Genomic DNA, 25,631 nt, shown 5'->3' with positions numbered 1-25,631 from the left:
GTGTTCAGAATAGGCTTAATGTTTTCTCCGTGGGTCTCCACTTGCCTCGTACCCACTGTCACTGGTACCAGGAAAGTCTCAGTGTGGTCATGGCCTCCTGACCTGTCCTGTGGGTTCCCTGTGGCATACTGAAACTGCCACAGTGGGCATCAGCCCAAGTCCATGTGAAACGCATACCCAGCTCAAGTTTGCGTACCTCTATCCTGCTGCCTGTGCTGATACCAACCAAGAAGCCAATTTTCAAACCAATATATAATATTTAAAGTATCTGAAAGTTAAGATATTTTAAGGCTGCCTGTGCTGATACCAACCAAGAAGCCAATTTTCAAACCAATATTTAATATTTAAAGTATCTGAAAGGATAAATAAACAAGGCTATATCAAAAGGTATATTCACCAACCAACGTGTAACTAAAATTTACTAAAATTATATATATTTTTATTCTTAAAAAGTCAAAACAAAAACTAGGTCATTTAAAAATGTCTGTCAGACCTTGTTCTGCATTCCAAATCACACTGTAAATTTATGAAAATGGTCACATCCTCTATCTTCATTTTATTCTAACCATTATAGGTAAAAAAACATCTAAATAAGTTCAGGTTTAAAGAATTTTATAAATTAATTAAGTTATAATAATGGTACAGAGAAGGGAAGGAAGGGCAAGAATTTGTATAATGATAATTCTTTATTCTAACATCAGCCATGAGTTAGGCTAAAATATTCTCTAATATTCTTTAACTGCGGAAGAAATTATGTGAAATTAAGACACAGAATTATTGTTGCCTTGACATTATATTTAATAGTAGCAACTGAAAATAGCAATGCAATTCTTGCTGAAGTACTTTTAAAGTTTACTCTCATATTTTAGCTGTTTGAATTTTTTTCTCAGTTCTTCAAAAAATAGGAACACCAGAATTTTATAAGGTTTCCACACTCCTACCCCAGGCAAATGTTTTGATTACCAGCGTGATTTTTGTAGTCCCTCCTGCTATTATCACTCTCAGTGCTTTTCTCTGAGTTGAACAGGTAGTGGTAAAAGAGTCATTGTCCGTTTATAGCAGAGTGTTGACTGTTGATTTGCCCAAAGCGCCTGCTACTGTGCACTGTAAGGGTTTGCACATATTTAACAAAGATATAAAAACATGCTGGGAGATGATTAATACCGAATTCAGGGTAGATGTTATTATCTTTAGAAAGGGAGGGTAGAGGAGACTGATACTTTTAACTGTATCCGTAATGTTCTATGTCTTTGAAAAATGAAGACTTGAAGCAAACCTAACAAAATGTTAATGTATATTTAATCTGAATTTTAAATACGTGGATGTCTGTCACATTATTTTCTATGTTTTTCTGCTACTAGTGTAAATAAATAGCCAGAACCTGTTCTTGTTTATTTTCAGAAAGAAATTCGTAGCTCCTTGGTTCTTTCAATGTTGCAACAGATGCTAATGGAAGATAAGGCAGATTTGGTAAGAGAAGCTGTGATCAAAAGCCTGGGTATCATTATGGGATACATTGATGATCCAGACAAATATCAACAGGTATGTTTTTCAGAATTAACCCCATTTACTCTATTTTAAAATTCCAAATCTGTGATTCAGATACCCTACTGTACAATCTGTAGTAGGGATGGCAGTTATGTCAACATTAACCAGTCGGTTTGGCTGCCTGGTTTCAATTCCGCACTTCGGAGGAGAGAATGCTATGATTCATTTACAGTATTCGCCACAGCTTTGTGGCAGGAAATTGGCAACAAGCATGTGTGTTTACCACCCTTTCTCCTTGGTTTCTTCATCAATGGATACAGGACATTTTCTTTAAAGAAAATGGGAAGGGATTATGGATGGCTTTCTTCCTTGCCTAAAATGATTTCTAAATATACTTCAATGCATATTTATTTGTATTGAGTTTTTTTGTTTATTTTGAAAATCTATATTTTGCCTGTTTTTTGTTTTTGTTGTTGTTTTCTTTTTTTGGCAGGGTTTTGAATTGTTGCTGTCAGCCTTGTGTGATCCCTCAGAAAGAGTAGTTAGTGCAACACATCAAGTATTTTTACCAGCTTATGCTGCCTGGACTACAGAACTCGGAAATTTACAGTCTCATCTTATACCTACATTGCTGAACAAGATTGAAAAACTTCTCAGGGTAAATACTTCCTTTGTTTATATAGTTCTTAGAAATGTGAAAGGTGTGTTCCAGGGCACCTTAAAAGCATGCTGGGGAGCAAAGACAGAAAGTACCTTAGCTGAACATTCGAATAAATTACCAGTTAAAGATTCTGTTGGGCTGAAGCCAAGAGAGATTTGAGGAAGTTTTACTCCACTGAAGCTGAAGGAGAAAGGGCATGATCTGAGTTTATTAGTTGAAATAACACCTTTGTGGAACTGTTATTCATACATTATTCAGAAAGCTAGCTCTTCCTTGCCTTTTCTGACTTAAATATTTTAGGTAAAGGGTCAGCCCCAGTGCCCAGAGTCCGGAGATAACTAACTTATGTGTATCCAAAGCTTTCTTATTTACACAATGTCAAAATGCTTTAACTGTGTTTATTTCACTGTAGTAGTTCACTTCCTCACTTTTTAAAGTGAACTTTTCATTTTTCCAAGTAAAAGAATTGAAGAAAAGTTGAACAATAGAAACTTCTTGATCTAATTTTTTTCCTAAAATCTCTTTGGAGTCCAGAAGAAAAACTAACATTGTTTTAATGCCTATTATATGCCATTAAGGTAGATACTTTATGTATAAAATATAGTATTTCATTCTTATAACCCTTTGAATTATATTTTGTTTTTTTGTGTGTGGAAACTGAGTGTTTAAGTAACTTGCCCAGAGTCCCACAACTGTCAAATGATAGAACGGGATCTGATGTCTCTCACTTCAAACTCTTGCCCTTTCTATCCCCAAAATTTAAAGGATGTATAAGGCTCTACATAAAGCATTGTAACTAATCTGTAGATGGTCTTATACATAGATATGTGTACATATGTATTTATTTAATTTAAAAATTGAACTGTTTTTTCCAGAAGTTTCTAAATGAGTATTTAAAAAAAAAAAAAAAAACAAACATAGACAACTAAAGTGAAACTTTTTATGAAACCTAGGGAATTTTTTTTTTTTTTTTGGGAATTTTTTTAAAGTTTACATTCCTTCTGTCTGAGAGTTAGCCATACCTAGTTTTTCTTGTTTCATTTCATAGCATGGCTAATTCCATATTGCTACTAAACCTATCTACAGTGTTCAATTTCCATGAAGAAATTAACTAATTAGAACTCCATAGTAAATAACTCGTACATCTGGCACACTTGTTATTTTATAACATAATAATGACATCTCAAGTGGATTTGAACAACAATAAATGCTTTCATCTCTAATGATTCTATTTTTCCCTTTAATACTTGGTTTCTGTGTGCCATGGTGAACCTCCTTACTCTTATTTTCTTTCTATTATATCTTTCTTTTGTTTCCTTTTGAAATTTCTTCCCCTACACTTTATCTCTGTGTTGAATTTTTTTAAAGTGCATTCATTGAGGTCAAATACAGATGTCACCAAATCTATAAAGGACTGTAGAAAGTAGGAGAGGGAAAACAGCAAGCACTGCTGCTCGTTTAACAGTTGAGCGTTTAAAATGATTCCTGGGGCTCACTTTAATTTCTTTATCCTGACTCATACATTTCAAAAGATACGACCCTTTTAAAAGAAAAAAAAAAAAACCTGTGAAAGAAATTCCACACAAATGGAAATAATTGATGTTCGCCCTGAAGTTTTCCATATAAAATGTTCTCTTATCCTACAGTATCTGAATGCTTCTCCTCATTTTCACATACTTAGGGAAATTAAGAAAGGATTCATGGACAGCCCCATAGCTGTCATGTGGGGAGCCTAACATGCGGTCCCTTACATGTGTGGTCATTTGCCACAGAAAGGAGGAATACCCTTCATAACTTCAGAAGACTAACACTAGTTTCCGCCGCCTATGTTTCAGGACGGAGAGCACGGGCTGGATGAACACAAGCTCCACATGTACCTTTCCGCCTTGCAGTCCCTGATCCCATCTCTCTTTGCATTAGTGCTGCAGAACGCACCTTTCTCCAGCAAAGCCAAGCTGCACGGTGAAGTGCCACAGATAGAAGGTACTGCACTGGAATTACGGGAGGAAGGTATCAACTATAGCAGCTTCCCAAAGAGTGGTTTTGATTAAAAATCTAAAAATTGATGACAGCATAATTACTAAAATGTGTTATATCTGTGGAATCTCGTGATCATAGATCTAAGGTAAACTGTATGCCTTCATCTCTTATGGATAAGCATTGTGGTATTATATCTTATAACATTTATACTTTCCATTCTTAATCTATAGTCTTTTTATAACCTTTTCTTCAGTGGCTGAAATAATGAGCTGAATCAATGAAAAGATGCCCTTAATACTTACTAGTGCCAGTTTATGAAGCTTGTCATTTCCACTTTTTAAATCTTTTTTTTTCCTTCCCAAGCTGTTCTGTCTTATTTTCAATAGGGGAAGGTGAATATTTTACCCTTTCCTACTGTGTCTTTGAAAGGAATATAAGCATATGTGGCAGAATTTTTATTTTCCAAAGAAGGAATGTGACTTATTTTCAGAAATACATGAAATTGATAGCAAAAGCCAGTGTTTTCTTATCTCAATGTCCATCTCACCAGTAAGTGATCTTTCATCCATGACACTTGCTAACCCCACTGCACCTACCTGTCGCCCTGTATAAATGGTTATAGACAAGTTATTACTGTGTATGAATTCCCTTTGCAGCTTTTTCAGATTTGTGAAATTGTCCCTGTCCCTTACTGGCTTTCTGATAGACAAAAGAATTATAAGATCAAGAACATCAACAGACACTTAATTTTTTTAGAATTGCAGTTTTCATATAAACGGTGGTTTACCTATAATCTTAGGGATATGAGGCAGTGTGTCCAAGGATACACACAACACAGCATAGAAATTGTGTATACTGTTTGAATGTCAGTTTTACTTGGAAAATTGAGAATGGGTGGGGTACAGTTAAATATTTTAAAATGATATTATTAAGAATGAAACTTCAAACTTTTAAGATAAGCCTTAGTAAAGCACTTAAGAGCTGCCACTTCAGATTCTGCCCCTTCACTCCTTGAGGCACTTCATCTGCCTGGAGACTTTCCTGACTTGCTAATTTCCTCTTTCTCTTTCTGTCTTGCTGTATTGGTTTGCTAGGGAGCCAGTACAGGGTACCACGTACTGAGTGCTTTAACAACAGACGTGTGTTGTCTCACAGTCTGAAGGCTAGAGTCTGAGGTGAAGGTGTCAGCAGGGTTGGTTCCTTTTGAGGCTAGGAGGGAAAAGCTGTTCCAGGCCTCTCTCCTGCCTTCTGGGGGTTTGCTGCAATCTTTGGTGTTCCGTGGCTCATACTAGATGCATCACTTCAATCTCTGCCTTCATCTTCACTTTCTGTTCTCCGTGTGCGTGTTGTGTCACTGTGTCCAAATTTCCCTAGTTTCTAAGATCAGTTGGATGAAAGACCCACCCTACTCCACTATGACCTCATCTTGTCTAATTACTTCTGCAACAGCGCTGTTTCCAAATAAGGTCATCTTCTAAGGTTCCAAGGGTTAGGACTTCAACATAGGAATTTTTAGGTGGCATACAGTTCAACCCATAACATTTGCTACCATTTATTCATTCATTTAACAAATAATTCTTGAATGTCACCTGTTGCCGGGCATGTGCTAAATATTAGATAGAAAATTTTCAAAACAACTATTTACCATCCTGAACACACCGGGATGCCAAAAAACTGTAGACAAGTGGACACTTTGGTCAACATTGTTCAAGCAGTAGTTCGCCGTAATCAGAAGTGTCTAGACGCTGATGGGAACCACTTTGAGCACCTCTTGCAATTGCAGAAGTCAGACGTGACTTGTATTCATCTTTTGTTATCAGTATATATTGAGTATTTATTACAATTTTAATAGTTATTTCCTCTCTTAAAATGTGTATCCATTTTTTTGGCACCCTCTTTATTCATTCTAGTGTTTATGGGTTCTTTTCTTGTGATTATGTCTTTATCATACCAAAAATAATCTTTTCTTTTCAGTTCTTGTTGACTTAATTTGACTCTCTGACTTTTAACTGTAGCTATAAATGTTACTGTTATTATACGCACATCTAGGTTATAATGCATTTATTGTAAATGGAGAAATATTATATCCTTATTTAGGGTCGATCCATATGTATCCATGTCTATATATCTAGCTATATATACATCCATGTAATTTGGAATATAATTTAGTATAAGTGAAGATTTATTTGTTTTCTCTTAAATAATGTAAACCTACACAGATATTTTTAGTACCAATTATTCCCCAATGTTAGCTAATGTTTATATGTGAGGCCCTATTTTAAATACTTGTGATATACTCATGAACAAAATAGAAAAAAATGTCTGCTATCATAGAGCTTACATTCTAGTGAGAGGGAAATACATTAAAGAGTTATAACAGCTATTATTTTGCTGGGTAATTGTGGTTATTTAGTTGATAATAAAATGCTGCTGTTTTCCCAGCCTATTAAAATGCCAGGCATTCTTGGGACCTTTTTGTATTGTTATAAGTTAGATGCTCAAATTTTTTTAAATTCTGTTAAATAGAATGATATATTGAAGTTCCTGAACCATTCTGATTGCTTATCTGTAATAACTGAGTTATCCAAGTAATTGCTTATTTCTTGACATTGTTTTGCTTCTGTTGGACCTAGGTTTAAATCTTTGGACCTCATTTTCCCTACAGTAAATCTTGATATATCTATTTTACTTTTAACTATTTCACTATTTTTTAATAATTTATCACTATTTTTGAAGGAATAACATTAATTCCATCACAGTATAGCAGATTCTAACCAATATGATTTAACTCTGTTTGACATTATATTAGATATGCTGTGAACATGATGTAGAAATATGAAATACAAATATCCCTCACCACCAAACCTAATTGATTCCTGGGTTGAGATAGTGAGAATTCAAGCAGAAACCTCAGATGGTGAGAGACACCATATTACCCAGTTTCATTTATTTGTTTGTGTATTATCATAGCAAACAGGAGAGTTCAGCTAGCAAGAAATAACCTTTATCAGAACTTAGTGTATTGTTTAAAGCCTTGCACATCATAGAAAGACAATAACATCTTAATGTTGTCTTTGAGCATTTTTAAAATTAATTATATTTCATGGTTTCTTAAGTTTAATAATTAATTGATAAGTGTTTTGAGAAAGTGCTGCCTCCTTATTTGTGTCTTCATAGGGTGTTAACCTCTATGCAGGAGTTGCGTAGAGTTAACTTAATGTTTACCAAATATGTATGGAAATTTTTTTAAATAAAGCACTTAATATTGGATATTAAATACTTAAGAATCCTTTTCAGCTCAAGCTTTAATATATTTTATATCATTATTCTCTGGTATTAAACAATTTTTTCCCTGCTACTACCCTATTAATTTCTTATCCCCTGCAGAAAATATTTTATCATATTTACTATTTCATTGACATAAACAATCTAGTGGAATTGGAAGTATTTCTATATTTTTAAACCAAATTTAAATCTATATCTAAGATCTTATCTCTGGGCCAATTTTAAATTACCTAAATGAAATTTTACTCTTCAATAGCAAACTATTTCATTACAGTATTTGTTTATAACTATTTAGTCTTATAAAAATCTTAATTTTTGAGATTTGTTAAATTTGTTCACATGTGACAAGAATTTATTTCATTTGTTTCTAAAATATGATTTAATTAATTTATTTCAGTATAATATTTAAAGTTTATAATAAGCTGATTAACTATTAGGAGGCAGAACTTTATTTTCCTTTTGATAGAATAGCTAACTGCCCAAACTGTCATTTTCCACATGACTTGTTTTGCTTCTATTATTTATAGTGACGAGGTTCCCTCGACCTATGTCACCCCTTCAAGATGTGTCTACTATTATTGGGAGTCGTGAGCAATTGGCAGTGCTACTTCAACTTTATGATTACCAGCTGGAACACGAGGGTACTACAGGCTGGGAGAGTTTACTATGGGTTGTCAATCAATTGTAAGTACCCGCCTCCACAATCATTCAGTTCACCTCAGTTGAATGGAAGGTAGCTCACTATATTTAGCCTTGGTACTGAGGGACAAAATATAAAAAATATAACAAAACATAACTTGGCATCATCTATGGTAAACTTCTTTAGGAAAGGAGATTTACACTACTGGGTATGTAGTGATTTATCTGTGAAGATGGTGTTGCTGTATTATGGCAAAAGAACCTATCCGCTGCCTTGTTGTCTCATGGTGGTGATGGATTTTAAACTAATGGATTTTAGACTTCTCATTTTTGAGGCTAAGCGGATGCCATGTTAGGCAAGCTCTTGTGTGAAGCATCAAGTTCATTGATTTGAGTCCTGTTAACTTCATACTCAGAAGTCGACATTTAAAGTTCCATATATTTTATGGTAAACAGCTAAAATTTATTCTAAGAAGTTCATAGAGTAGAATGTAAACTTAAGACCTTTTCCAAAGGTCCCAAACAACTCCTTTGCTTTCCAATTTTAATGTCTGTGAAAAACAAAACAGAAGAGGTTGTTAGATTTGCATTGTTTCAGAAATTGGCAAGGAAACAGTAATTTATATGTATCCCCTGCCTATTTTTCTTTCCTTTCATATTCAGGTTGCCACAACTTATAGAAATAGTTGGCAAAATTAATGTTACCTCAACTGCCTGTGTCCATGAGTTCTCCAGATTTTTCTGGCGCCTTTGCCGGACATTTGGCAAAATTTTTACAAACACTAAGGTAAAAACTTGTTTTCTTATATGCAAGAGCCATAGAAATGTAATGTGTTAATTAATGCTATGACAGAGTAAATAAAAGCATGAGCCATTCCTTTACTCTAATTATCTTTTAATATCTTAGAAAACTATGATAGTAAAAAAAAAATTTAGTCAGTAATACTCTTACCTTTATATCTGATCTTCAAAAGACGAGTTAGCCTAAGCTTGGTTTGTATGCAGATCTACTCACTGTGGATATCTCAAAGATTTTCAGCATAGGAAGTATCAGCTAGGGCACTCAACTGCAGTGCTTTGAATATGCTTCTGGTACTTTATCACCTACCACAGATGCAGGAAGCAGCTATTTGCTCAGCTTACTTCTGTCAAAACCTCAGGTGATTGTGGAACCAAAGCAGGTTATATAGAAGACTTGCTGCAACAATACCAGCCCTTAGAATAGCATGGGAACCTGAGATAAATGCTGCATATTTCAGTCATGACCTAAAGCATCATTTGTCACATTTGCTTATCCAGGTTACTTTGTAGTTTTAGATATTAAAATTTGAATGTCCTTAGATCCCAGTTTCTTCTTTAATCCTGTTAATTCATTTGTCTTCATAGCATAATGTTAAGCCAGTTCTTTAGAGATCTCATAAAAATATAAAAACATGTAGTTGCTATAATCAAATGTTAAGACATTTGAAAGGTAAGAACTCTGTGTAGCTCTTTACTATTAAATCTGTAGGTTTTGAAACATTTAAAGCATAGTTTGGTACAGTGGACTGAACAAAATTCAGAAAATGGGTTATGGCCCTGTTATGTGTGTGACCTATAATAAATAATTAATCTGGGCTTTTCTTATGTGAAATGAAGAAGTTACTTCAGTGTCTTTTAGTTCTCTGAGTATTATTCTGTAGATTAATCTTTTAACAGTGGTCTTCACCTCAGTTTAAGTTGAATATGTAAATTAATATGCCTGACCTGACAATAGGAGGGGAAAACCAGACCTTTATGTTACTATAGAAGAAACAAGATCATTTTACGTTTTTCACTAACATCTAATTATTAAACAAATGTAATTTGATTTTATTGTTATCAATAGTGGCAAAAATTGTTTGACATCTCCAAAAGAAGTAGCTATTATTATTTTATTTTTATTTTTTAACAAAAGCAAGGAGTTCACTTTATCACTTACCAGTAAGTGGTTGACTTCAGTGGCCTGAAATCTGGTCTGTGATGACATTAATACTATATTAAAACAAGCATTTGCTCTAACTTAAAATATTAAAGTTAAATTCAGTATTTAATGTTTAAATTTAAATTTTACAGAGGTTAAAAAACTAAACAGATGGATGTCACATGATGTATGCCTTGGCCGGATAATTAAGTGCGCTTACTTGCACGTACACACTGGAAAGTTCTCAAACTTAATTGTCTGACCTTCCATATGTTACTTATTGAATACCCTGAATGACTGTAATTTCCTTTTCATTCCTTTTAAATACAGTAAATGTTTTATTCAATAATTCTGATCAGATGATATCTACCTAACAAACCTGTCATCAAGTTCAGTTTTAGGAGGTAGTAATTTCAAGTGTCTAAAATCATCTTGAAAATTAATTTAGTGAAGAAAACTAAAGGCTCTTCAGGAAATACTTGCTGACCTGAATTGATTTTTTAAATATTTTATATGTAGAGGTGTTATTGTTAGTAACTTAACTCTTCTTTTTCCTTAAGCCTCTTAAGAATTATTACATTTCTGACCACATGAATCAATGTTCTATAAAGCAAGATAGATAGATAGATAGATAGATAGATAGATAGATAGATAGATAGATAGATAGATAGATAGAAGCAGTAGTAAACATTTTATTTTTTTACTCGTCAATTAGTCTGTAAACCTGAGACTTTTTGGATCTTTTCTTTGGGTTGCTTAGGTAAAACCTCAGTTCCAAGAGATTTTAAGACTATCTGAAGAAAACATTGGTAAGTTTGTTTGTTACTACTTTCAAAAATGAATGAATCTCTTTACTCAGCAAAAATACTATATTCTTTATATGCCAATTGAATAATGAACTAGCAAGTACAATTGCTAGTACTTGCTAGTACAAAGGAAAAGTTTTACTATGGAGTTCTTGGTTTTACAACTGTATCTAATATCTAATATCCTTCCCATGAGGTAGTGGTGAGATTAACCGTTGTCAGGTTGATTGTAAATATCTACCTTTATTGTGATCAAATTGACCTAAGGCTGAGCTCCTTAAACTCAGTACTTGTACCCTAGAGGTTTGAAGTGGTATATTCAAGATACTAAAAATTACAAAATAAAGAGCATCCAATTCATAATTAGTTATTTAAAACTTCTGAAATTAAAATAAACATAATGGAATTGAATGCAAGATACATATATGTTTTTCAAATGAAACATGAAATTTAAAGAAACTACAGTCTTGAATAGGCAACTCGAGCCTCTCTGTTAATAGTTTTCATTCATCTGTCTTAAGAAGTCTAGTTATTATCACCATTGACCTAAGAACTTGTTTATATGTGGATCTTATGTCCCTACTTATTTTTCTAGTTTTTAGAAATAAATTGTGGAAAACGTTAGAGAAAAAATGTATAAAAAAACGTGGTTGATTTTGAATGTATAGATAATTCTTATCTCAATCCTATCTTAGTGATTTGCTTTGAGTGATCTAGGAAACTCCATTTTGACTGTCCTCAGAAGGTAGAGAATGAATAAATGAATCCTTTTCTTTTAAATTGGAGAACATTGATGAGATTTTCTTTTTGACAAATGCTTCCCAAAATTTAATAGCTTTATAAAGGATTAATGTTTGGAACGCCTGATTATTAGTATTATCTGTTTAGTTAAATATTAATTCTGATGATAAATTAGTGAGGAATCTTTACATATTTTGGAAACTGATAGCTTTTATAATTATTAATTAGCTATGGATGGTTAGCTGTTCATATAGGAAATGATTACTAACACTTGAATATACGGTTAAATTATATGACTTCAACTTAAGCTTATGTTCCTAGCCTCATTTACTTCTGAAGTATAGTCACACTCAAGCAACATCAATACTCCCCCAAAGAAAAAAAATTACCAAGAGAATAAACAAATTACCTTACCAAGAGAATAAACAAACCTCAAATACTAATTGATATTAAAAATGGAACTTCCTTTTTTGCTAAAATTATTTCAGGGCAATTAGGTAAATACATCTTTTCAACTCAGTTTCTTTATAAAAGGAATTTAAAACCACATAAAAATAGAAAAAGAAGTAATAAAAAATTTTGAGTACATAAAAGCAAATACAAAGCACTTAAAACATAATATATAGTGCCTCAAGGTCAATAAACAAGAGCTGATGGTTCTATAAATGATAACTGCCATGTCATCTCTGGAGCTTTTAAAATCATCTGCAGGTACATAAGAAAATCTCTTACGTTAAGGGCATTTACCTGTGATTGGATGCTTTCCCCTCTCCCCCAGTTGTAGCCTGACTCGTCTCTCCTCCAAATATAATCAGGGTTCTGGCTCCAGAGGATGTGGGAGGGGCTCCGGAACTAGGCTAGTGCTGGAAACTAGGTAGTATCTCATGGGTATCTGGAAGCAGATTAAATAGTGTATATGTTGACTCCTCCCTTTAGGTGATTGCCTTTATGTTTTATTAAATACTATAAATTGAAAGCATAAAATGTTATAAAGACCTGCTTATACGAGCACTTGGGAGACTCTAATAGAAAGCTGATTTCTGATTATGGCAATAGGAATATAGCATCTTATCTTGGTTATTAAAGTATTTTCCCATCAATTAAAAATGTTTATGCTAATGGCTCTGTAAAAAGTATTGTTATATTTTTACAACAATCAGTGGATACGTGTTTTAATCAAAATTGTTTTTCAAAGTAATGATAATATTTATTTCTAAGACTTGTAACCAGTTGTAATTTTAAATATAATTTGCATTTTGATTTTTGGCTTTACTTTTAAAACATACTTGGATTTTTAAAATTATTTTAAATAATTTTAGATTCCTCAGCAAGAAATGGGGTCCTCACTAAAGCCACTGTCCCCATTTATGCAACAGGAGTCCTTACGTGTTATATTCAGGTAAGGGGAAAATCCTTTCACTGGAAAATGTAAAAGCACTTTCTGTTTAGAAAGATACCTAATATTATGTCTTTTTAATATGTGTGTAAGTGAAAATGTTACCTATAAAGGAAAACAAAATTTATTCATGTTATTCGATTAGTTATTTATAATGAAGAGCAGATTTGAATAATAAGTCTCTGAGTAAAATCTCCGTGGAACAAATAAGTTTATAGATGGTGTACTTCTTGATATTTTGTTAGATTGCACTTATTTAGCAGTTTCTTTGTGTTTCATGATGAACTTTTCGAAAACAACAAAGCACACGGTAGGTGAAGTAAACTACAAAATACTGTAGGACACTATACTCTGTCATCATTTTCAGCAAAGTGCTTTTTGATAATACTTCATTTTTCTTAATTGTTACCGCATAATAAATTATCCCAAAACATAATGGTTTATCACAGCCCTTTTATTTGCTCATGGGCTTTGCTCAGCTAGGTGTCTCTTCTGTTGTTTTTGTGGTGGTCACTCATGCTGCTGCATTCAGCTGGTTGGTTGGCAGGGGGCTCAGCTAGGAAGGCTGAGCATCAGTCTCCACGTAGTCACAGGGCCTCTCTCTCGCCACGGGGCCTCTGGAACAGCAGAGCTGGGCTTCTGACGGGCTCAGGGCTCCCAAGAGTGCAAAAGCAGAGTCTGCTAGGCTGTGGCCTAGGCCTGGGTTTGGCACATCACGACTACTACATTCTGTTGGTGGTAGCAAGTCACAGGCCCCGCCCACATTCAAGAGGCGGGAACTAAAGGAGGGCATGGACCAGGAGGTGTGGCTTATTGGTGCTCACCATCACACTATTCAACGTTGTTTTAAGTGAATACACATGAGGTGTAGGAAGGCACATCAGTCATTTTTAAGTGTGAGGCAGTCCCACCAGTAAGGTGAAAATATAGACTCAGGATAAAAGTATTTTTGGAAATTAGGATGTGGGAATCAAAAAGGAAGACCTTTTTTCCTGAATTTTCTTCCAAGTAATGCCTAACTTATTTCTTTTGCCCTTTGAATTCACATTTATTGCATTCTTCTTCCAAAAAAGATTTGAATCATCTTACAACATTAAAATATAGATACCTTGCAATAGAAGCTCCAATTCTGTTAAAGTAGGACAGTATTTTTTTAAACTTTTCTACACTAGTTTCTAAGACTACCTCATAATACGGGTACACGTAGAATCCCTGTGTATAGAATATTTTAAGGCATGTAGCCTTAATAGATTGTAAATTGTCTCTGTTCTTCAATTCATGGTGATTAAGTCCTAACACATTGCCAGACAAAGGTTTACAGATCATTCTCCTCACTTTTTAATCTTGGAAATTGTTAAAGCATAATAGCAAGTGTGATGTCAGTATTTTTCTCTTTCTTTTTTTTAACCCCTGCAAATTTGTATGTTGATTTTGACCACAAATAGTATAAAGCATGCTAAAGTACCAAGTACAAGATTTTCCTCATAGTATGCCCTCAGTATAGATTTGTTGAATAAATGAGTAAGGACATGTCTTTTGAGTCACTATATGAAGTCCAAATATCTAAGGAGAGAACTCTTTTAAGTTTTCTACAAAATGTGAAGTGAGGTAACTATCATAGATTGCCAGTGTTACTTATTTTAGGAAGCACATACCAGCAGTTAGTATTTTTCTTACTAAACAAAATTTTCTTTTAGGGTAAATCACTGCCCTATTTGCTTTGGTAAACAAAAACTATTTTGAATCTAATATATAAGCAGTATTTTTTGTCTTGAGATTTCAAAAATAAGATTGTAATACGTTTTCAAATCAAAAGAACCATTGCTCATTTAGAAGTGTATTTCGTAGCTCTTATTGCACACTTAAGTATTTTCAGATTTTCAGTTCATTTAACAAATTTATGCATATTCTTTGACATAGTAGGCAACTAAAAATGGATGAAGTTTCTATTTCAACATAGGTGTGATACTGATTTGTCCGCATCTAAGCTTTTCATTTAAGTAGACTGTCATGTTCTGAAACTGTTACATCCATCCTTTATTCATCCTGTTTATTTTGTCAACCCTTTATCTCTACCTCACTCTAAATTAACCTATGTAGAAAAAAATGGTAGGCGGTAACCCAATCTTCCTCATAAGAGTTATTTATTGTTGACCTACTATATTCCTAATGGCAAAAAACTTGACTCTAGTTTGTTATTTGTTTCTGATAGAATGTCAGATTCCTTTCCCTTACAGATTCAGGTTAATTTAACATACACAGTATTTTTTTTAACTTTACTAATTTAGCAGACTTGCTTTTTCTAACATTTCTTAATAGAGTGTTCTGTAAGAAAAATGTTTTCTGATTATGAAAATAATGGTTTGTTAAAGAAAGGTGAAAAATATAGATTGTTTTTCAATCAAACGTGCTATTTCTTTCAAGAACACAATAGTTTATTTCCGCAAGCATGCAGTTTCTCACCACTAAGACAATGCAAATATAATTTCTTTGAAATCGATTTTTTACTGTTAGAGGGATAGCAGTCTTAGTAGTTTGTATTTAAGTATTTAGAGCCAAAATTAATGGAAACTAAAACTGGTAAAATAAATTTTGAAAAAAGAATATACCCTTTTATGTTCCAAACCAGGACTATCTAATAAAACTTTCTGCAATGATGGAAATAATCTGTATCTGAGCTGTCCAATAAGGTAGCTGCTAGCCACATGTGGCTGTTAAATATAAATAGTCACATGTGGTGAGTGGCTACCATATTGGAAAACACAGGTCTAAATCTATGAATTAAGCTAGTCTGTCCTCACACCATTGTGATCGTAAATATATTTAATAAATATCTTTAATTAAAATGCTTCCAAATTAAGATATTTCATCTTTATTTGGTAAAATGTTCCAATGATGGATAGGAAAGTATGGTTTTAGTTCTACTTCTTTGCTTGGAAATTCATTATCTGTCTTTTTTCTCTGTAGGAAGAAGACCGAAAACTGTTAGTTGGATTCTTAGAAGATGTAATGACCCTGCTTTCATTATCTCATGCTCCTCTTGATAGCCTGAAGGCTTCTTTTGTGGAACTGGGGTAAAAATAATAGCTTATAGATTTTTAAAAGTCATGTGAAGTTTTTAAATTGGATTTATAGAGTATATATTTTCAGTCTAAAAAGATTGGCATACGCATCAAATCTCTTATTTTTGAGCCTGAAGGTTTTTGGTTTTTGGTTTTGCTTATTTATACATTCTCAATATTTTGTCATCAGTACATTATAATAAAAGAGTGGGGAAAAGGCTACAGACATAGGTTTTCTTTAAAGCAGTGGAGAAATAAAATCTAATACAGTTTTGAAGAAAACTTGGTTTTCCCAAAACTGAAAAAGGAGCCCAAGTGCAAGCCAGGTCATTATGCTCCTTTCTCTGTTCACTTGATTTGCCTGCTCCCGCTCATAATCACATCATCTGTCGCTAAAGCAGTGCTAATCCAGTCTTCACTGAAAACAGACTTATGCATTTATTAATAACACTATCTTGCGTTGTGACAGGCTTCACAGCCAACTTACCCGTCCATACAGATAATTTGAGTTGATGTTATTTGATCCTACAACAACCATAGGACATATATTGCTTCTCCAATTTTGATAGATGCAGAAATTAAGATGCACAGAGGTTGTAAATTTTACCCATCTAAATCTTGGTCTGGCGCTGTTTCTTTTTTTCCTCATAGGTAAATTTTATTTTTCTATATTATTTTATAATTTTATCTTCTATGCTATTAAAGAGTTAAAATTTCTATCAGTTGCAAATGCTTAGAGAAGCTAAGAGTGTAGTTCCTGCGTATACTAAAAGTTTGTAGTTTTATAGCGTGACTTTTTTAAAGAGTTTTGGATGAAACCTATTAAACCATACAAAGTCATTCTATATGTTTTACCAGTATTTTTATCATTAATATTCCTTATCAATGTAGTGTTTTACAGTACACCAGTAAGGCGCTATGGCTCTCACTTTTAATACTGACTTGTTTCTTTCAGTGCAAATCCAGCGTACCATGAGTTGTTGTTGACTGTTTTATGGTATGGTGTCGTCCACACTTCGGCACTTGTGAGGTGTACTGCTGCTAGAATGTTTGAGGTATGTAAACAGCTGCTTCTGTTGGTTTGTATTATAATGATTTTCTCTGGAAGAGGGAGAAGGGAATGTTTTTTAAAAAATAGCTTTATGGGCTGTTATATTGATGTATATTTTACAGTATTGAACAATGTCTAGTTGTGTACTGTGTGATGGGGCAGAAATTTAGCTTTGACATATTTAAGAATATTTGCTAGCTTTAATGGTTCCTTGGATGTTATTCTGTTATCAGTTCCATTTCTCAAATTTGCTTTTAAATCTTATTTTAATTTCCATCCTATGTAAATCTTTCTAACTATACTTTTCTATTTACTGAGGTATATGGCAACTAAAATAAAACAAAATAGGATACTTTTAAAGTTGTAAAATATAATTGGATTCATGAGTAGCATTAAAAAATCAATTATTGCAGTTATGGAACTATTTATTTTATTATCCTACTTCATTATTCCCTCACATACCATATCTGGAATAACATCCCTATAGATAATTGGCTCATAGATTTATAAAAGAATAGATTGTTCATACAATTTAACTAGATTTTCTTAAATTGCCACCAAGTTAAATATGAAAATTTACCTACTTATCTCTTGTACCCATGATACATAGATAGATAGATAGATAGATAGATAGATAGATAGATAGATAGAGATATGGATATATGTGTATATATAGAGAGAGATAGATATAGATATAGATATATATGTATATATGTGTGTGTGTGTATATATATATATATATATATATATATATATATATATATACTTCTAGAACTTATATTTGAGCACTAAAGTTGGTTTAGAACATTTCTTACTGCTAGATTCTTGCCATAGAGGCAGACTGCCTGCGTTCAGTTTCTGTCTCCGCCATCTAGTAGCAAGTTCAAACTTCTCTGTGCCTTAGTTTCCTCAACTACAAAATGAAGATGTTAATAAATATCCATCCCAAATGATTTTTGTTAATATTAAGAATTAATACTTGTAAATCCCTTAAAACAGTGTCTGGTCTATAGTAAGAATTTATTAAATGTTAACTATCATTATCATTCTTTTTATTAATGCTATTCACAAAATAATATAATAGTTTAGGGAACATATATTTATCCAGATTAAAATGTCCCTAACTGCATGTGATTCTTTAACTATCTTAAAGCATGTATTTCCATGAGAACTGGATAATTGAATTATTTCTGAATTTCAGAATTTTCCCACAATTTAAGATAAATTGCAATTTGAAAGACAGAGCACTGATATATTTAAAATATATACTTTTAAAACTTTTAAACATATGAAATAAATTTCTGGAATCTAAAGAAAATTTCATTGTTATCAGAAGGTTGAAAATCCTGTCCAGGTTATTCCCTCAGTTATTATACATACTTTATTTTTTAAAAACTATAATCAAGTGTTCTTTTTCAAGGAGAATACCAAGTTGAAAATTCAATTTGATGTCTAATGTAAGTTCCTTCTGGGTGTAAATAATTTTTGATTACTCACTATATTGAAAAAAAATCATTACCATGAAAGAAACAAGTCTTTCTTTAGTTTCCTCCTTCCCCCGAAAAGAAAACAGCATCCTTTTAAATGAAGAGCTATTTCTTTAATATACTCTCTTCATAGGATTTTATTCTAAGACTATAAGAGCTATTGCTTCCTCTTAAACCATTAGTTTCTAAAATGTATGTATGCACCGGTGAAGCTATCATACAAATGAAAATACTTTAAGTAAATAAAATGGAGTATCCTCTCTTTTTATATGTTTTTGAGTTTTTTCTTCCTTATTTCTTATATGTGGCTTTTGTCTGGTTTTGGTTTCTATGTTTGCTCTCAGTGCTGGTCTGGAAACTATGCCTGTGCTTAAGCAGTTTTCAGTGTTCTCTCAGGTTGTTTATAAACTAAGTCTATTTTGAGAGATTATTTCAATATTTTTTCAAATTCATTTATGATAAAAAAATGTTCACCGAGCATGCCGGTAAAAATCATCAGTAGGAAAAATTAAAGTTAGTTTTTGTCAATGACTCTTATTTTAAACAAAATTGTATTAAGGGAATAAGTGTATTTCATAAGATCTCTTTTGATACTAATACTTTGTTTTATGGTTATGCCTGCTTCTCTCCAAAATAAGTTAATTCAAATTAAGAACATAAAAATAGGACACTTAAAATAAAATTTAATATTTTTTAAATGTGAGACTGGACACTGTTGAAAAGAAAGCAAAAACTGACATACCAGGAACACAATATGAGATACTTTAGTGAAATTGAACACTAAATTTAGCTCTGAGTTTTCAGACAGCAGGACAAAAAAGGGAAACCCAATCAGTCATATTATTCTCATTGTAAAATAAGAGGTCCTGCATTGCTTTATGAAGTAAAAACTTATTATTGAAATTGATTTATAAGGAGACTTTATCATTTGACTCCCAGTGTGACGTAATGGACTTGCCAAAAAAATGCAGAAAAGAACTTCATATAATGATTTCTTTATATCAATCATAAGGAAATTAAGCATGTAACATTGGACTACAACTCACAGAGGGCATGGGCTTTAAGACAAATGTGCCTGAGTCTATTTTCTAGCTCCACCTCTAAAACCCTGGGCAAGTTACTTAACTTCTCTAAGGCTCATTTCTTCATCTGTTGAAACATTGGTAATAATTGTATTTAACCTCAGCAGGTTCCAGGTCAAATGATATATTGTGTGTAAAGTGTGTGATAATTGATAGCTCTTAAATTTTGCTTTCTGATTTTCTGGCTTAATAAAGAAATTAAACTGAAAAAGTCCAGAGCAATGAAAAACTAACTTGTCGCCTAGATTATCCTTTTTTTTTTTTTTTAATGCTTTTTGTCTGGTACAAAATAGACATTTCAAGATACACTTTACTGATTCAAATCTAAGGTATCTTATTTATAAAATGAAACAGAGATAGGAGTTGTATTTCACAGTATTTGAACTTCCTTTTCCCTATTTCTTTCTACCTGACATCAGTAATGTTTAAGGTAATAACAAAAATTCTTATGTCATTTAATTCCTGCTTAATTACCCCTGGTTTTTTATAAAAATTATTTCAGAATGTTGAAGTAGATTCCAAAGTGAATCAGTTGTTAAATGGTAACAGGGTATTGTAAAATTAAGAATTTTCACATGCAGTGAGCTCTGCTCTCTGGCGTGTTGTGCAGGAGGAATGTGTTAACATAGCACACAGTGGTGGGGTTCTGTTACTGAAAGTTCCATAGCATCGTTTATCTTCCACGAGGACTAGTTCATTATAAGGTGAACAGATTGTTTAGCATTGAGGATTAATTTGTGTTTACATTCTGAAATTGAGAATTTAGCATTAGGATATTGCCCTTCTTTGTTGAACTCATTAAATTCAGTGTTTTTTATAAAAAACAAGATGCATACTTCTTAATATTGTCCTCTTGTTCTATGATTTAGGCGTGGTTGCTAAATGAATTACTTTTATGGTTAGATCATAGAGATGGGTCTAATTGTGCTCATCATATATATATACTTTATTTACTTGAGCTTTTAGAGAAATGTAAAACAAAGAACTGCTTGTAAATGTTAGCTAGTTGAACCATCCAAAAAAAAATTTTTTTTAATATATTTTTTATTGAGGTAACATAGGTCTATAACGTTACATAAGTTTCAACATTGTATGTACTACCGTGTGTTCACCACCAAAAGTCTAGTTTCCATCCATGATCACCATACAATAAAAAGTTTTATAATTAATAATTTTTCCCCAAAATAAATCACAAATCTTATACCCTTGGAGTACTCGTAAAAAGTAAACTCATATTTCTTGAATGCCTAGTCTTTGTCAGACACAAGATTTAGGTATATTATATGCAATTAGTAGCATAATGATCCTTTCAGGTAGATGACAGTATCATCATTTTCCGATGAGAAAACTGAGTTTCAAGAGATGATGTAATACTATATCTGAGGCCACGTGGCTAATAAGTAGAGAGCTAGAGTCTAAACCCAGATCTGATTCCAATGTATAATACTTTCCACTAGGCTGTATTATATCCCTCTACCTCAAAAGAGAAAGTTATGTGATGTAAAAGGTTGGGGATTTTCCCACGCAATTTTAAAATTTACTTCCTATAGAACAATCAGAAGCAATTTAGTGGTGGCTGCTAGCCATTTGAGTTTGGTTTAAAAACAGTCCAGTTTGTACCTTGTTGGTCATAATAAAATCACACCAAATTTACTTAAAGAATTTTAACCACAGAGCCCAATTCTTCTTTTTAGCCCTTTTTTTAATAAAAAGTAAAGCTTTCTTTTAAGTTGCATTTTAATTGAACATGGAAATTGCACAGACTATTTGACCAAAAGTACAAACTGCCATTGAATTGGTGACAAACTGTGTTTTCGTGGACTGCTAGGCTATTTAAGCTTTATTTTCCTCCTAAGCATTCTCCGCCTTTATAAAGCACTCTAGTAGCAGTATTTGCTTAGCTTCTAATTTTGTTTTTGCTTTTGTGTTTTCTCTCTTTCTTGTGGTTATTCCTTTCTTCTTCCCGTGGCATTGTGTTTGCTCTTTCCATGCATCACCTGTGAATACCCCCTGCGCTGACCAATCAGCTGTTGGTGAAGGGGGTGAATGAAACTCTGGTAGCTCAGAGGGTTGTTCCTGCTCTCATTACTCTCTCCAGTGACCCTGAAATGTAAGTGTGGTCCCTGCCTTTTACACTCAGCATCCCTTTCTAAATGCGCCTGTCAAGAAGTAACCATCAGCTTTTAAATTCATTGAAGAATATTTTATCTCTTTAAAATGATCATGTTGGAGTATGCTTACTTGATTTTAAATTTTATCATGCTAGTATTCATGTATCGTCAAGTCAACCTTCACCATAAGCCTCATTTGGAGGCCGTATATTATAAAACTATATCTATTAATAGTATTAATTCTCAATAAATATTTTCAATGCGTAAAACATGCTGATGGACTATTTCTTCCAAGCCAAGAAGGGATGCTCTGCTAATCTCACTAACATGTTGTTACCAGTAAGTATAGTGGCATGAAACAAAGGCTGTTAACAATTGAATGTCTCGAGTGGGTGACTAAACCAAGAAAGGGCAATGAGTCTGCCTGCCCATCCTCAGTCACAGCTAACCCAGTTCTCATTCCAGTTTACCAAACCATTTTTTATTGCATGTTGACTGGTTTACAGCTGACTCTTCGAGGCATGAGTGAAGCGTTAGTTGACAAGCGGGTTGCTCCGGCCCTTGTTACCTTGTCCAGTGATCCTGAATTGTGAGTTTCACAGACTGCGACCTTAAGTTATCCTGTCTGTCTTTTTGAGCATTCTTCTTGGTCTGCTTTTTAAATTTTAATTTGTCATTGCTAGAGACTAATATGGTATATTTGCCTTGTATTTACTTTGATATACATTTTAATAATGATTAGTTTTTCATCTCAAAGTAAGCTTCAGTTTCTTTCTCTTTTAATTTGAACAGCTCTGTCAGGATTGCCACAATTCCAGCCTTTGGCACTATTATGGAAACCGTTATTCAAAGAGAGGTAGGAAATGATTGAAATTTATTTCTATCTATGTACTGTTGAGGTGATCATAACACGTTACCGTACACATAGCTGGTGGTACAGGGCAGGGAGCATCATACCTTGCATTTTATTTCTTAGTTGTAGACCAACAGAGTATCTCAGTATTTGAAAACATGATATCCTAGCCAAAGTATATTTTCATGTCCTAAGGAAATCTCTGTAGTCTTCTCAATTAGAAAATTAAGTATAAGTGAATTGTCAGATGTTCTGTTGTAGGCCTAGCTGGATATTGCAGTTTTGATTGATCCTTCAAACCAGATCTTGTTCCAGAGCCTTCTGTTGTCCAGTAGACTTCTAGACAGTCTACATAAATTCCTGATTGCCAATTTGTGTAGATTTGAAGACTGTTTTGTCAGATAAACTTTAGGAACACAAGCCTCCCTCAGTTTCACGAACAGGCTAGAGGACACTTGTATTCTCACTGTCATTGATATCAAGCAGCAGGTCATCTGGTAGACTGGTGTCATCTTGTTGCAGCACACATGTGGGAATACTCTGTCGTGCCTGCTTCAGATTACCAAGGTCTTCCTCCCTAAAAGCATATTTCAATTCAGAAATTTATGACTTAATTTTAAGTTTGTTAGGTTCTGTCTGCAACATTAACTATAAGGCACTTCTCAAAATTAGTATCAGAATTTCATTCTGTATTATCAAGTTGGACATGGCCTTATACAAGTGAAAAACTCCATGGGTTAGAAAATAAATTATGACCACATTAGTTAGCCACTTAAATAGAAGACAAGATTTTTCATCTAACAGACATTTGCCAAAAAAAGAAAAACTATTTTGTAAAATTCGTTTGTCATATAGATTTCTTTTTATAACAAAAATTAAACAACTTTGTTAGCTATGGAAAAATGTTTTCCATTTTTCACTTATGTATTTCACTGGTAAAGCGACATAAAAAAAAGCACATCATTCTGCAAAGCTTGCAGTCTTGGCAGAATTTCAACATGTTCTTAAATCCTAAAATAAAAATGTCTTAAGGAAATGTGAGTAAGATGTAAGTCATTAATGACTCATAGCTTTCAGAAGGTGAATAATTGGGTAATTTACACTGATTTGTTTTAAGAATTGTAATTTAGATATCAATTCATCATAAATTTATCTTTTTCTCTAAATATTATAGGGTCTTTTCATTTTTTTTTTTTTACAGTTTGCCAGGTTAATATTTTTTATTTTCAAAAAACAAAAAATGAGGAATTAACAAGCATACACAAAAATATAAAACGTTTTCTGAGCCAAAAGACTAAATAAATACTTCTTTAATTTCAAATTTCTTCTATCCTGTTGATATAAAACATTTGAATCCCATGCTGCATGCCATCTTTAATGTGTATCTTTCTCTTTAATAATGCTACTCAATTATTAATATTCTATAAAATATCCAATTTGAAGTTGCTGGAAAGAGTGAAAATGCAGTTGGCTTCTTTCCTGGAGGATCCTCAGTATCAGGACCAATATTCTTTGCATACAGAGATCATAAAAACATTTGGTAGAGTTGGGCCTAATGCAGAACCAAGGTTCCGAGATGAATGTAAGTTGCATTTTTCTACCTTTTTTCCTGAATTGTAATATCAAAGCCAGATGCTTCTCTGAGCATTTGTCATGTGTTAAATCCTTCCTACATTAGTACTAAAAGCTGAAAGTGAAAAGAGTTTGTTATTGTGAATTGCTCAGTATTATTGTTACTGGATGTTTTCTTATACTATATACTGATTGCTGTAAGACATGAAAAGGAATTCAAACAATTTCAAGTTATTTTAAAAACATTTCTTACAACTGTTAATTTCAACATAATGTGCTGCCTTCTATTTAAAGCTTATTATTTCTTATTTTTAAACAAATTTTGTATGTTTCCCTATATATTCTTATAAAAATATGCATTTCTTCCACTTAGCATGCTACTCAGCTGTGATATATCATTTGGTTTTAATTTGCAGCTTATTGATCTGCTAACTGATCTGCATGATCATATAAAGCATTTTCTCTTGTTTCTATAGTATCTTTTTTACTGTGGGCCTCACAGTAAAGAAATTGTTTAAGATAACGGTTTCTTTGGGTGGCATCAAAGCATCCAGGAATTATTACTCCAGACACATGTCACTTATCGCTGCTATGCTTTAGTCCTTTTATTTTTTGCAATTTGACATGCTCTGTATAGGACTTCAAGTTTGACTTCTTTAAGTCAGTTTGTTTTCTAGTACAAAATTGGATTCTCCCACAGACTAGGTATTGCATATCCAGCCTGGTATTTTTAAGATAAAAGTTATCAACAAAAAATATTTTCAGGATTTGGACTATAGTGTTCAAAGGTCTGTTGAGGTCAACAGTTTTTGAGCTGTAGAAACACAATCACAAGATTATTTTTTAATGGGTAACATAAGGAGAAAAATAACGTCTTATAATTAGGTGACAGAAAATGGTATCATATTTTCGTTGGCAATAGGGATAGTTCCACATATTGTAACATCAGATTTACAGGTGATCCTAGTAAAAGTTTTGAAGGGCTTTGACTAACTTTGTAGAGGCTGTAATTGCTCTGAAGCAAGGAGAATAACCTTGGCTCCTGGATCAAAGAATCGCTAGATAGGCAGTGGGTCTTTGATGGGGGCGCCATGTTGAGTTAAATTTCTAGACCGTGATCTAACCCTTTTGAGTGTAGTCAAAAGAAAGGTATATGTGTCACAGGGAAGAAAATTTTTCTTTTCATAATGGTCTCAAAATAATAATGAAAGTTTGGCTTGTGAACCTGTATTTAGAAGACACAGTCTTAGGCAGTAGGGGTGTTCGTTGCTACCGAATTGGTTATATTTCTTGGGCCATCATATTTTTTCAGCAGTAGGTTGTTTATATTTTTGAAATTTTAACATTATTTGTTGAGCTATAAGATATTGAGTCCATTGAGTGACTTGAAAACTCAATCACCAATGCTGTTTGACATTGGTCTTTGCTAAGAATTTGAGAAACTAAAGCTAATAATAGTTTTATGAAGGAATGAA

General features: G+C 33.0%; 1 protein-coding gene across 9 annotated transcripts in view; it reads left to right on the top strand.

Annotated features, from left to right (window-relative positions):
* RELCH (RAB11 binding and LisH domain, coiled-coil and HEAT repeat containing) overlaps window positions 1-25,631 on the top strand; it is an 88,968-nt gene that overhangs the window by 53,204 nt on the left and 10,133 nt on the right. For 3 of the 9 annotated variants that reach the window (XM_019729319.2, XM_019729312.2, XM_019729314.2), the window contains 12 exons: window positions 1,402-1,542; window positions 1,982-2,146; window positions 3,985-4,159; window positions 7,942-8,098; window positions 8,717-8,840; window positions 10,756-10,804; window positions 12,862-12,941; window positions 15,906-16,012; window positions 16,956-17,055; window positions 21,648-21,730; window positions 22,524-22,587; window positions 24,028-24,166. In XM_019729319.2, coding sequence (XP_019584878.2) covers window positions 1,402-1,542; window positions 1,982-2,146; window positions 3,985-4,159; window positions 7,942-8,098; window positions 8,717-8,840; window positions 10,756-10,804; window positions 12,862-12,941; window positions 15,906-16,012; window positions 16,956-17,055; window positions 21,648-21,730; window positions 22,524-22,587; window positions 24,028-24,166 — 1,384 coding nt within the window. Of the gene's footprint in view, window positions 1-1,401; window positions 1,543-1,981; window positions 2,147-3,984; window positions 4,160-7,941; window positions 8,099-8,716; window positions 8,841-10,755; window positions 10,805-12,861; window positions 12,942-15,905; window positions 16,013-16,955; window positions 17,056-21,647; window positions 21,731-22,237; window positions 22,321-22,523; window positions 22,588-24,027; window positions 24,167-25,631 lie in introns of those variants that run through there. The other 6 variants (XM_019729320.2, XM_019729318.2, XM_019729316.2 and 3 more) reach the window with 4 other exon arrangements.

The sequence above is a fragment of the Rhinolophus sinicus genome, linkage group LG09 (assembly GCF_036562045.2).
Source record: "Rhinolophus sinicus isolate RSC01 linkage group LG09, ASM3656204v1, whole genome shotgun sequence".
NCBI lineage: Eukaryota > Metazoa > Chordata > Mammalia > Chiroptera > Rhinolophidae > Rhinolophus > Rhinolophus sinicus.
Note: the sequence above shows the minus strand (reverse complement) of the source record. Positions and strands in the feature narration are given on the sequence as shown.